At 49.2% G+C, this 12000-nt stretch overlaps 2 protein-coding genes across 2 annotated transcripts; both read left to right on the forward strand.

Moving 5' to 3' along the window:
- Window positions 1-946: 946 nt before the first annotated feature.
- Window positions 947-2407, forward strand: T069G_08695 (uncharacterized protein; the record flags this gene model as incomplete). Its single annotated transcript, XM_056175905.1, has 1 exon — window positions 947-2407. One exon carries the CDS (start codon window positions 947-949, stop codon window positions 2405-2407), a length of 1461 nt encoding a protein of 486 aa, XP_056026854.1.
- A 4678-nt stretch (window positions 2408-7085) lies between these two features.
- T069G_08696 (uncharacterized protein) lies at window positions 7086-7586 on the forward strand (the record flags this gene model as incomplete). The annotated part of the gene is made up of 2 exons (XM_056175906.1): window positions 7086-7276; window positions 7343-7586. 2 exons carry the CDS (start codon window positions 7086-7088, stop codon window positions 7584-7586), a joined length of 435 nt encoding a protein of 144 aa, XP_056026855.1.
- Between the last annotated feature and the right edge of the window lie 4414 nt (window positions 7587-12000).

The raw sequence follows: 12000 nt of genomic DNA on the forward strand, positions 1-12000 counted from the left end.
GGGCACTCTGGGCGAGCCTTCATGATTGATGGCTTCTCTTTCTTCCTCTCTGCTTACAATCTGACGGCATCCTCGGAGAGGCTTTTCCAATGCCCAGTTGTATCAGCCGCAACGCTCCTCCATCGTGAAGCCAATCGAGACCGGCCGGCAGAAAGGCAAGGCTTCGGGCACTGACTCTTCGGATCATGATCTAAATTTGGCTCACAAGAAGGTGGGTTGCTCTGCCGCAGCGTCGTATTATTGGCGGCCTTGTGCCATCAACAGCCAGTCGGGTGGGCGGAGAAGATGTCCAACATCACCAGAGATGGAGGCTGCCATTGGCACATCAGCCGAGTGCCACGCGAACTCCTCTGGGGCAGCCAATGGCGATGAGCGTAAAGTGCAAGGGTCGAATGGCTACTGCTCCCACACTGCAGGACTCAGCACCGAGGCTGAGGTCTGCAATGAAACCATCCATGATTGCCATACTAAAGCGTTTTGCTTCCACACATTCTCGAACTCTCGCCTGTTGGTGGAATCCAGCGGGAATCTCCACTGCCGGCCCGCGCGTTCGGCGGTAATGCAATGGATCTTCGATCGAGGGCGCTTACTGCGTCCAATATACAGCCTCGATATGTTCAGCCTCGTATCAGTCAGTCGCGGTGACATGACAAGAGCATTTAATCGCCGGCCCCCTCGTTGCTTTCGGGTGGGCCATCAGCAAACAAAGACATTTACGACCAACGTCAAAAGACTCACAAGTACGCTCAACCAGAAATAACACACAAGGTGACGACTTGCTGTACTCTTAAGCCGCGCTATCGAAGAGCCTTGTCTATTGGGGCAAGTATCTACAACTTATATCACCATCTTCAACCACTCTTCTTATCCCGGATGATCAACCAAATCTCACTCTTCCTATCCAAGTTGGCCTGCTACAGGTCATCCTCTGCAGCTTCCACTGGCCATGATGTTTGTGTCTGCGTCTACGACATACGGGTTAACCCTGTCTGCGGCACTCTATGCCTCAGCAGTGGACGCATTGGCTTTCAGACGATATGATGGTATCCATCGCACGGCCAAGTCGCCACAGATTACACAGCCTACCATGCTATTGCAGCGGAAAGGTGATGTCTGCGGCGCTGGCATGAAGCTATGCCCGGCAAATTTGGGTGGAAACTGTTGCCCAGAAAACTATGCTTGCGCAATAGATGGTTGCTACTCAACAACAACTACCACAAGCACTTCATCTGTACCATCGCACACATACTCATGCCCAACCAGCCAGTACCTCTGCCCATCATCTGTCGGCTATGGGTGTTGTCCCAATGGGATGGGCTGTGGCGTTAGTCGATGCTACTCTACTCAGCCAATCACCACAACAGTGACGACGGCCATTACGAGTACAGCAAGCGGCACAATAACCACACTCACGACAACTGCGATCATCGTCAGGAGTCCAAGTGTCCCTACCAGCTTGGGCACGTTGGATGATCGCACCAACGATGATGATGACATCCAAACAACTGACTCATCAGCCACTACTGTCCCAAAGTATACGCCACCAGCAGAGACGGACAGGAGTGATGACCAAGATAATAGCAGTCTCTCCACGACACAGCTAGGAGGCATCATTGGAGGAGCTGTTGCACTTCTTGCGTTGGTGGTCGCTGCGGCTGCTGTTCTGATTCGCCATATTGATAGGCTGGGCAGCCAGATGTCGCGAAAGTCCAGTTCGTCCAAAAGTAGCTCAGCAACAAAGCAGACGAGTGTGTCGAGTTATGAAAGCGGAAGTTCCCGAACAGATTCTACGCGCGAGTCATTACGGCGTTCACGAGCTCGTCGAAAGCCTCGGTCCAGATCTACAGTCCGCCGTAATCGTCAACGGCGCAATGGTCTGATCGCAACGAGGTCCGGCAATTTTATGACTGAAAGATCGCTGGGGAGGCAAGATTCTGCTGACATTTCCCTCGAAGTTTTGACTCGAACGGTCAACTGCGGTGGTGCGGTGGTATCAGATACAAGACACGGCTATGTCGTATCGCCCACGCCTATCAACGATGTGTCACCAAGATTACTCAGTTCTCCATCGCCTATTAGCGATACGGAACTCGAGGCAAGTTCGCTCGCACAAGAATTAGCCGGGATATCGACGGCGTCTACTCTGGCAGCGGATCTACTCATACATTACCCGCAAGACATTCCCCCGAGCGACCTCCCGAGGGTAGCCATGAGACCACCGCTTGCATACCAATGGATGAGAAGCATAGGGTTGCTCAGGCAGTCGGAGAACACTTCTCCTGATGAGTACTGCATCGACGATGAAGAATGGCACGGATTCTATGGGTCCCGAGACCACATGGCAGGTCGAACAGGACTTGGTATCTACACGCAAATTCGTGGAGGTGGACACAGACAGTATCGATAATTACAAGGCGACGAAAAGGAATTGTAGCATATGCGATTTCATTAACAAAACTGCCAAGACGTGGGTTTTCTCCAAGATAGAGAGGAGGGCTAATAGTTGTTTTTTCAGCACTGCATGGTATATGGCGTTATTCTAGCATCAGTACATTAGTACATAACACGAGTCAAAAGAGCAGGATAGGTATATATCTAATTAGCATATTCAAAAATGTAATATCATTCACACAGAATGAATACTCCAAGTTTCTGTCCTGTTGTTGTTATCAGTTGACCGTTTTTCGCTACCAAAGTCGGGGGAGGATCCGTGATGGCGGCGCTGCGCAAACTTCCTAGTTGGGAATAACGCAAGCAGCTTTCATCAAATAGGCCGTGTGGCTCAATGGCAGAGCGTCTGACTACGATTAAGTAAATCAGGAGGTTGCAGGTTCGACCCCTGTCTCGGTCAATTTTTTGGTGTTTTTGACTGCAATTCTTCTGTGAATTGTATGTGTTTTTTTGATATATTTTTTGCCCTGTTGTAGGAGAGTGCATCAATGCATCTGCGATGTGCGTACCTGGGCGGAATGATCAGCTTACCATACCGACGGATAGGATAATGCCACACAATCAACATACACAGTCGGTGTACTCCGTAAATGCACCCCAAAGTAGTATTTAATAAGCGAGTCGATGTTCAATGCTTCAAGGAGGTGGCTGGTTACATTCTCATGGGTAGTATTATCTCAGTCTCTTCTGAGGCAAGGTACGATGCGTGTGGAACTCAACAATAGCCCATCGGCTGGCTGCAAAAAAAAAAAAAAAAAAAAAAAAAAAAAAAAAAAAAGAGCGAGGCGGGGGTTATGGATGCTCATAAGCTTATCGCCAGCTAGTCGATTCAAGGCAGGAGAGTAACCGGGCTACATGGAGAGGCAGCTGAGTATTACATATCATATTGCACAATCGGGTTCTGTACCTGTAATGGTCACTCGCATTCCTGATACGGCTCAGGGTGTTGAAAATATCTGTGTCCAGCTCCATAAGGAAGTGCTGCAGTTGTGACAAGCGAGACTGCGCCTCCCCCGCCTGTTCTTGTCGCTCTAAGCGATGAAATTATCATTTAAAAATGACAAGAGTAACAAGCAAGTGCAAGTAACAGGTTCATCGTTCATATAATTGTTGATGTAGGTTAGGTAGGTTTGCTTTGCGAGTTCGAAACTGAAGTCTCGCCCTGTTGGAGCCAGTCCTTGAGGCGAATAGCGACGTCGGCAGCACATCAAACAAGGCCGTGTGGCTCAATGGCAGAGCGTCTGACTACGAGTAGTACATCAGGAGGTTGCAGGTTCGACCCCTGTCTCGGTCAAGCAGTTTCTTTTTTTGCTCTTTTCTTAGACTACACGGTGTCCAATTGAGTGTAAGTGGGTGAGTAAATGAATCTATTCCTCTTTTTGTTTATCTAGCTTGTCTTGTTTTTGCTCTTTTACCGTTGTGAGAGACTCATGTGTTGGCCGACAGAAGAGTCAATTAAAGAGGGAGCTTGCTGGGTCCAGCGATCGATAGGCGTGAGGATTGCCCGATTCGGCTCGGATGCTGCCGGGATGGCGTCAAAGTAATGTATCTGATCATCTCCGTCCCTGGTCAGACACTAAACAAACGTCTGGAAACATGACGGAATTGTCTGTTGACATTAAGCATTGAAAAGAGACGAACGAAAAGGGTGTTTGGCTTGAGACTTTGTATATACAGGTACCTATTAAGGGGTGCATGTAAGCTGTGTGCCGCTCTGGGCATCTGCCATAGGCGGGAAATAAGGAGGTGTGTGAGCAAGTCTACATGTATGCCCGAACAAGTTCAGCTTGGCGATAATTGCTCTCCTTGAACGTGCTTGTGCTGCACATTATTATCCATCAATCAATTTTATCCAGCGAGAGAGAGAGAGAGAGCCAAGACCCTAGCCGGCAGCGTTACGCCGACGTGGTCCAATCTAGCCTTGGACGCCGAACTGTGCCGCGGTCTGTGTCCGGAGCGGTTCCCCGAATGGCATCGCATCGTATTGTATTGGCTCCATACCTTGGGCATTGGTAAGGTATACGGAGTAGCTGGAAGTAATACAGGCAAGGGGAGGTTCCTTTGCCATCAATCAGTAAACATGTATGCATGAGCCGCAGCATCAGTCAGTCAATCAGTCAATCAGTCACTCAGTTGGCAAACTAATACCGCCTCGCTCACAGCCCACGTGTTGGTCAGCGACAGATCGAGCACCGAGAGGCCGTTTAGATGCTCTTGGCATATGCAGCGACCTACCCAATGCAATCCAATGGTTGACCGCATGTCGATTTAGCTGTACGTATTCCAGCCACACGCGATTGGTGCCTGTCCGCACCCTCTCGGGAACAAGACAAGTGCTTGACCCGGGGAGCAGCAAGTGGCATCACGCACGGAACAACTTCTCCAGATTAAAAACGGTGACCCAGCGCTGCTTCCGGTAGGGTTACCACGTGCGAAAGCGACCACCGACTAATTACGAGTATGAACAGCGCCGATTATTAGTGCTGGCGATGGATACGGCCATGGGTACAAGCATGGATAACATTGAAGCCATTGGATGGGTAAGCCATGGATGAGGCCCTGTAGGCACTTTGGGACGGCGCCTTGGCACTGGGAACTTTTTGCTGTCGAGGTTTCTTCGGGGAGGCGGAAGGGATTCAGCTCCTGGTGCTAGTTGTATTAGTCTTCTGTTCTGGCTGTCTCTTTTTTTTTTTTTTCCACGCTGTAATTACTGTATTCAACCAAAGTCGCCGATACATATTGCTTCAAGCATGTATAAGGCGCATTTTGATATAATGGAGTTGAGATTGAGTTAATTGATAGCAGGATAACAAAGTGCACGGTTCTCGATCAACTCAATTTCCGCCACTCCCAGCGCCACCCGCCAATAGACGCACCTGTCAAAGGCGAGCCACAGCGGGCAACAGCGGCTGCTCTTTAGCGCTCTAGTACCTGCAGTTTACCTGTAGGGACCCCCGCTGCAGAAATTAGGGCTTTGGACAGGCCGGAGCGAGATTTGCCTGCTTCCCAATCCATTTGCGCGGCCAATTTCCATCAATCCCTTCCTTCATCCCCTCCACAGCCTCTTCAGCAGGCTATGCCTACTGGACGCCAATTGATGACGGCATGAGCCCATCCTGAACTTGCATCTTGGCATCGGTACGAGTACTGTACTGTACAATACAGTAGCCTTTGATCTCTGTCTCTATCTCTATGCCTGTGGCTGTACGTGCTGCTGACAGAAGATACGCTGTACTGTTACGCTGTACTGACACACAACACGGACAGACACCAGTCTCAGTCTCAGGCACAGGCTCAGGCACAGACATTCAATGTTGTATTTGTACTTGCACCGGTAAGACGGAAAGGGGTCCCCATGCCCTGGAGCTGTCCGTACTGGTACATGCTCGTACGAGCTGATGGAGGTGGTGCCAGGTGCATGTATTGAGTGCTTTTCTCACACCCTTGCCGGAAAATTCTAGTAGTGTCGATGTTTGTCTTGTCTGTCTGTCTGTCTGTCTGTCTGTCTGCCTGCCTGCCTGCCGGTTTCTCTCCTATTCTCCCGAGCATCTGGAAACCTCATGCCATGTGCCGTGCAGCCGAGCAAGTGAAGGTGCAGCATGTGGTTGGATCTGAGGCTCTCGCAGGATCTGGATGTTGCGGCTGAGACAAACAGACAGACAGCTGTCTTGCATCCTGCTTTGCCCGTCTTGGAAACACAATGCCGTATTTGGCCATTGAAGGAATGACGGATGACAGCATCACAGCCCGAAAGCTGCGTGTACTCGTACCCATCTCATACAATCAGCATACAACAAATACCTGACTTTCTCACTCCTTTCTTCACCTTGCATCCATCCCAATTACGCGTCCACGCAAGACCAGACAAAACAAACACAGCCTGGCCTCGCCTTCGCTCTTGTCTCTGAAAAACGGATCCCACGGGAACCCAGGCTAGAACCATTCGATTGATGTGGACTTTAGCAGCTAATATTAGCCGGGGTGCTTCTTTTGATGGACAGGGGCTCCCCGGTCCGTCTCACAGGCACAGCTGCCAATAGCCTGGTCGATCCATGGCCGCAAACTCCTCCCCCAATTCCCCAAGCGGCCACCGAACGAGGATCCACGCCAGCGCACTTTTCTCTCAACTCTCTTTTGCTGTTGGCTCTTGGCTTGACTCGTCTGGTCTTGAGTTGCGATTGTGCTTGTGATATACTCGGTGCTAGCAGCGGTATGCTTAACCAGATCGAATCAGTGGCTGGCCATTGCCCCCGGACAGACAGACATCCCGCCTCATGGCTCCGGTCGAAGCCCTGATAGGTGGACACGGCCCTTTGCACGCCAGTTCCGGGAACTGCTGCTAGTCTGGCAGGGAGGCCATGCAGCTGTCCTTCGGCTGGTCGCACCGGCCAAGGCGTGAGAGAGCCCGGAAGGATGTAATCCCACAATGGATCTAGTCACTGGGGCCCGGCTCACTCTTCAAGGTTGTTTGTCTTGTCCAGATCTCATTCCTATATAGGCCTGTGGTCTCGCTGCCTACCTCCCCTCTGGCTCCTCTCTTGCTGCTCTTTTCCTCCGTGTTTCCTGTGCTGGTCAATCTCGTTGTCTCATTCTCCAACTCACAACTCCGTTCTCCAAAGACAAACACCGCAAATATGAAGGCCGCCATTGTCCTGTCCTTTGTTGCCGCCGCCATGGCTGCCGTTATTAATGAGCGAACCAATGGATGCAACGCCGACAACTGCGCTCGTGCTGTTACCGGTACTCGTGATGGTCTTCTGCCCATCACCTCTCGCCAGGCCGACTGCTCCAGCTTCATGCGAGCTACCGTCACCCCCAAGGCTACGTATGTCTACCTATACAACATTTATATACACATAAGCACTCCTTTATGCTAACAATTGTGTCACAGCACCACCACCATCACCATCACTGTTGACCCCGAGGTGACCCCCAAGGCCAAGCGCGCCGTTGCCAACGCCTCTGCCGTCACCGTCTACCCTACCTTCATCCCTGACTACGCCGACAACTGCCCCAACGGTGCCGGTTACTCCTCTGCTTGCTCTTGCTGGGGCATTACCGCCACCACCACCACCGCTGCCACCCCTACCCAGACTGAGATTGTCACCGTCACCCAGTCTTACTGCGAGCTGTAAATGGCTGATGCCAGGGAGCGATGTGAGGGGGAGAGCAAACGACATGCTACCTCTGTCGTCCGGTTAATTCAATTACGAAGCCTTAATATCGAGGCTATTCTACGGGCAGGAAACATTTCAGAATTGGGATAGAGGGAAAGCTCGCCGCGCTGAGCTGGACTGAAATTTTCGATGCCAGCTATTAACAGACAGCCCTTGGCATTTTTATGATGGACATGAGTGAATACGAAGGGACATAAAATATATATTAATAACTTTCGTTTAGCGAGCAAGCAAATACAATTACTCACGTCCCATTTCCTCGTTGCTGAATTGTTCATGATCTGACAAAGAACGATCTCGGAGGATTGCCTTGCTGATCCGTGAAGTATATTATGGCAGTTGGTTGACTTCAATGTTGTTATGGGTTTCAATACTTTGACAACATTTTCAGGGTCTGACATCAATCACGGTATGAATCAACAACAGTAGCGCAAGCCGACTATTTGATTCCAGTTTGATTCCATGTATACCGATGCTAATCTGATGCGACAATTAAATTCTCATGTATACACCAACAGTGGGAACAGTCTTCAGTTTAAGCATCAGAAAACTTAACCAATGCTCTGTGTTTTTGCATCACCGCACTCGTCAAATCTGACCAAATATCCCAATACGTCTGAACGAGCATGGTTCACGTCTCCATTACATCTGCGGCTAGTTGCCGCACTGCTGTACTACATGGGCACGTTCAACTTCTAGAAAACATTTCCATGTTACACACAGCCTTCATGTTGTCCCGCATGGCGCAAGGGAGTCCCGAGAGCTTGGACCACGCCAAGTAACGCACTCTGGATGTATCACGTATAAATAGGTACAAGCCATCTAGATCTGTATGCAGGGAGATTGTGATACCTGATCGCCGTTAATCTCAAGTTTCGCATAGCACGTGCACCCTCTTTCAACTTCACGCCGTTTCCCGTCGACTTATACGACTCATTCACCATATCTCCTGTGGAGACTAGGAGCTTCGTCATCCATCACAGCAACATTTGCGAGACTGGCGGGTAGCCATGCGAAAACGCGAGATACATGGAAAGCTTGCTGCTGCTTTCATGTATGGGTCAAGCATACGTATCTGTATGTTGGCAGCGTAGGGCTGAGAGTAACGGCCAATCCAACTTGATTGACTTGGCGGCGAAGATGACGGGTAAAATGTAAACCGCATGGGACCGATATAGCGGATAAAATATTGGCTCATAACTGTTTCTTGAGCACCTAGTTAGCCACATCTAGTAGTACAACGGCAAAGCGTGTTCGGTATTAAACTCAGCTATTGCAATCCCATGGAACAAACACAATGGCCATGCACAAACGAGCAATGAGAGTGCTATAGTAGGTGGTCTCATTGTAGCAATCTGCTTCTCCCTTCGACATTGGGAACGGCAATCACTGCAAGATATGAAGTTGTCTAAATCTGGCTTTCCCCTGGAGTATCAACAAGCTGAGTATAGAGAGCAGACATCACTGACAAAAATCGACCTTCAAGCGCGACCAGTCGAATTGATGGGAGATAACATGATAAGTGAGCTACTGGTGAGCCCAATGACCTGGGGTGTAGTGTCTCCTTAATATGCCAAGAGCTAGGGGGTTGCTCCAAACATACATGTATGTATGCATGTACGGAGCTTTAAGCTTAAATATGCCGAATGTTACAGTGATTATATGTGAAACCCAAGCGCATGCATGCACATTCACCTGAAGCATCGCTTCCGTCTGGTCGAAATGGCTGACAAATGGTCCCTTGAAAGAGCAGTCTGGAGCCTTTGTGACGAGACAGCAAAAAAATGCTTAAACACCAGCAGTCTCATAGAGAACAAAAAATACGCTTAGTCTCGCTTTATACAGAACTATCAATACCCCAAAATACAGTCTGTATTACAAATCGAGTTGGCCACATGTATACCGAAGCTATGTGGTTCGACAGTCGAGTTCATGTAAGCGCTTTACCCGGTGGCAATGTCATTGGAATCACAACACTTCTTCGCAGGAATCATTCACGGGGACCATTTGGCTAATTGAATGATTGTGCGACTAGATTGCAGGAAATGGAGATTCCCTCACAAGCAAGCAAAGAGCTGCGAATGACTCATTACCCGTCATTAGTATAAGCTCTTCTAAGCGTGGCCACTATTTTCACATAAAGCTTGTGGTAAGCATTCCTATTGCTTACAAACAAGGCTATATGATTCCTTTGTAGAGCCAGTCGTGACCTTAAGAAAGGAGACACCAGGCAGACTGGCTACCTCCAGCTACTGCCTGCTACACCGACGCCCCCGTAGAGATGGCAGCTTCACATAGCCACAGGGCATATAATCCGACTCATTATGGTCTCTTATATTTGATATTTTGGTAATCATGATCGTAGGTAGAGGTAAGTTTAGAGTGTCACTACTGCCCGATGAGTTGGTAGACTAGGCAGATGCAGGCAAAAAGGAAGGCTGTCTAACCAGTATCACAATTCTTGAAGTTCCAAGACAATATCAAGATGACAAAGAAAGACTCGATATAATCTAGAATCTCTTGGCTTCACTATAAATATGTGTAGGATGTTGACGTGAGACGCTGAGGGTAGCCAATCCGTCTCACCCAGTACCCAGCCGCCCTCCTCAAGACAATGAGCGCCTCCAGATAAGAAATCGTGCCCCCGTGATTCCATGCCAAGAGGTGAAAAACGTGGGAATCAGGCCATAAGCCAGGAACTGCCACGGTCGCTTTGTCGTGTTTGGGCTAGTGCCAACGGTGCGCTCTTGGCATCGCGGCATCAGGGTCTTCCGTTGGCGGAGTCGTGACTGTCTGTGATGAGCCTTATATTTGTTAATTTGCCTTTGTGGCGATTCCATCAGTAGAGCAACCGAGGTTCTGAAACTATAGATAGATCTATTTGAAAGCAACGGCACTGGTGTCATATCAAAAGACGTGGATGTATGTAAGTCGGACTACCTTAGTTATCACATGTAAGCCAGGATTGAGCTAATGGTTGTTGTTTGAGATGCTGATCAGCCCAATTGCCGAAGACCAAGGGGCATGTCAAATATTAAGCTTAAACATGCGGAGCCCTGCACAATGGGAACTTGAAACCAGCGCAGGCATTTTCACCTGAAGCATCGCATATGATCCTTTTGAGCTTGATAAAAGGCATATAAGCGATGAAGACAAAACTGCACTAGGATGACTAACTCGCTAAATATCTTCAACGGCTACAAGGGGCTAGATCAGATGCCGCGGACCCTATTTATCCAACAATTGCCGTCCCAATACCGTAGAGAAGAGAAAAAAAAGAAAAGTAAACACAAAGGCGGGATAAATTGAATCGTAGAGATCATTCAGCACTAGTACGAACGGCACTTCTTCTGCAGGCCGAATTAGAAGTTTCCAAGGTTGAGCATAGCTGAGCGTCATGTAATAGGTAAACAGGCACTGAATCGAATGCCTCATGTTAGATGTGATAGATCAAGTGTACTTGATGAATTGGTACGCGCGTCGTCTATACTTAAAGTCAGGGCACGCATTGATGCGACGTGCCAATACAAGCTTAAAAAGAAGAGTGTTAGAGACTCGTTTCATGGAAGCTCCCGGGCTCCGAACATGTCAATGTTTCGCGTGCAGAACCCCCAGTTGTTTCATTCTCTAAGCGATCCAGCAAAACTGGAAACCCAATCCAGGCATCCGGGACGTCAAAAGGACTTCAACTGAGCATTGAAGCAAGAAACACGCCCCTCCTCCCCAGAACGGTGCATTGGCCACCCTGATTCAAGATGAACAAATCTGATGAGCCCGGTGGAAATGCCGTTGTGCTTACACGAGAAGAAAGGCATGTAGTGGAAAGAAAACGCCGAATTGCCGACCAAATTTCATACTCTAAAAACACGAGAATCGATGCCGGCCAGTCCGGACATTGTTTCCCCCCTTTTGAAAGTGAAAAGCAGCAGATTCAGCCGTAGCGATCATAATGCATCATGGCGGTGATATAAGGCATTCTTTGAAGAGATCTCAAAGTGGACAAAAACCCACATGGTGAGGCGCCAGTCTTCGCCAGTGGACTTTCAACTGTAAGCGGTGCAAAGGCACCAAATGAAGATGGGATGACGGCCGCAGCTAATATCCGCTCGGCGCTGATGGCATCCGGCTATGCTCATCGAAGCGATATATCGTATAATACGGGAGCAGGCGTACTTCAACCCAGGAGGGTGGTTTGAGCCACTGCGCCATGACAGCATCGCCAAGTACCCCGTACTAGACTATACAGTAGCTTTCCGGCAATTGCTTCAGCCTGGTGCGTTCCGCTCTAGGGGTTAAGCTTCGAGATGACCTAGATAAAAATATCTAAGCTGTGTGTGCCTGCGTAGATCCACTGACGAGGGGTGTGTGAGGG

This window comes from Trichoderma breve, chromosome 5, assembly GCF_028502605.1.
Source record: "Trichoderma breve strain T069 chromosome 5, whole genome shotgun sequence".
Classification (NCBI taxonomy): domain Eukaryota; kingdom Fungi; phylum Ascomycota; class Sordariomycetes; order Hypocreales; family Hypocreaceae; genus Trichoderma; species Trichoderma breve.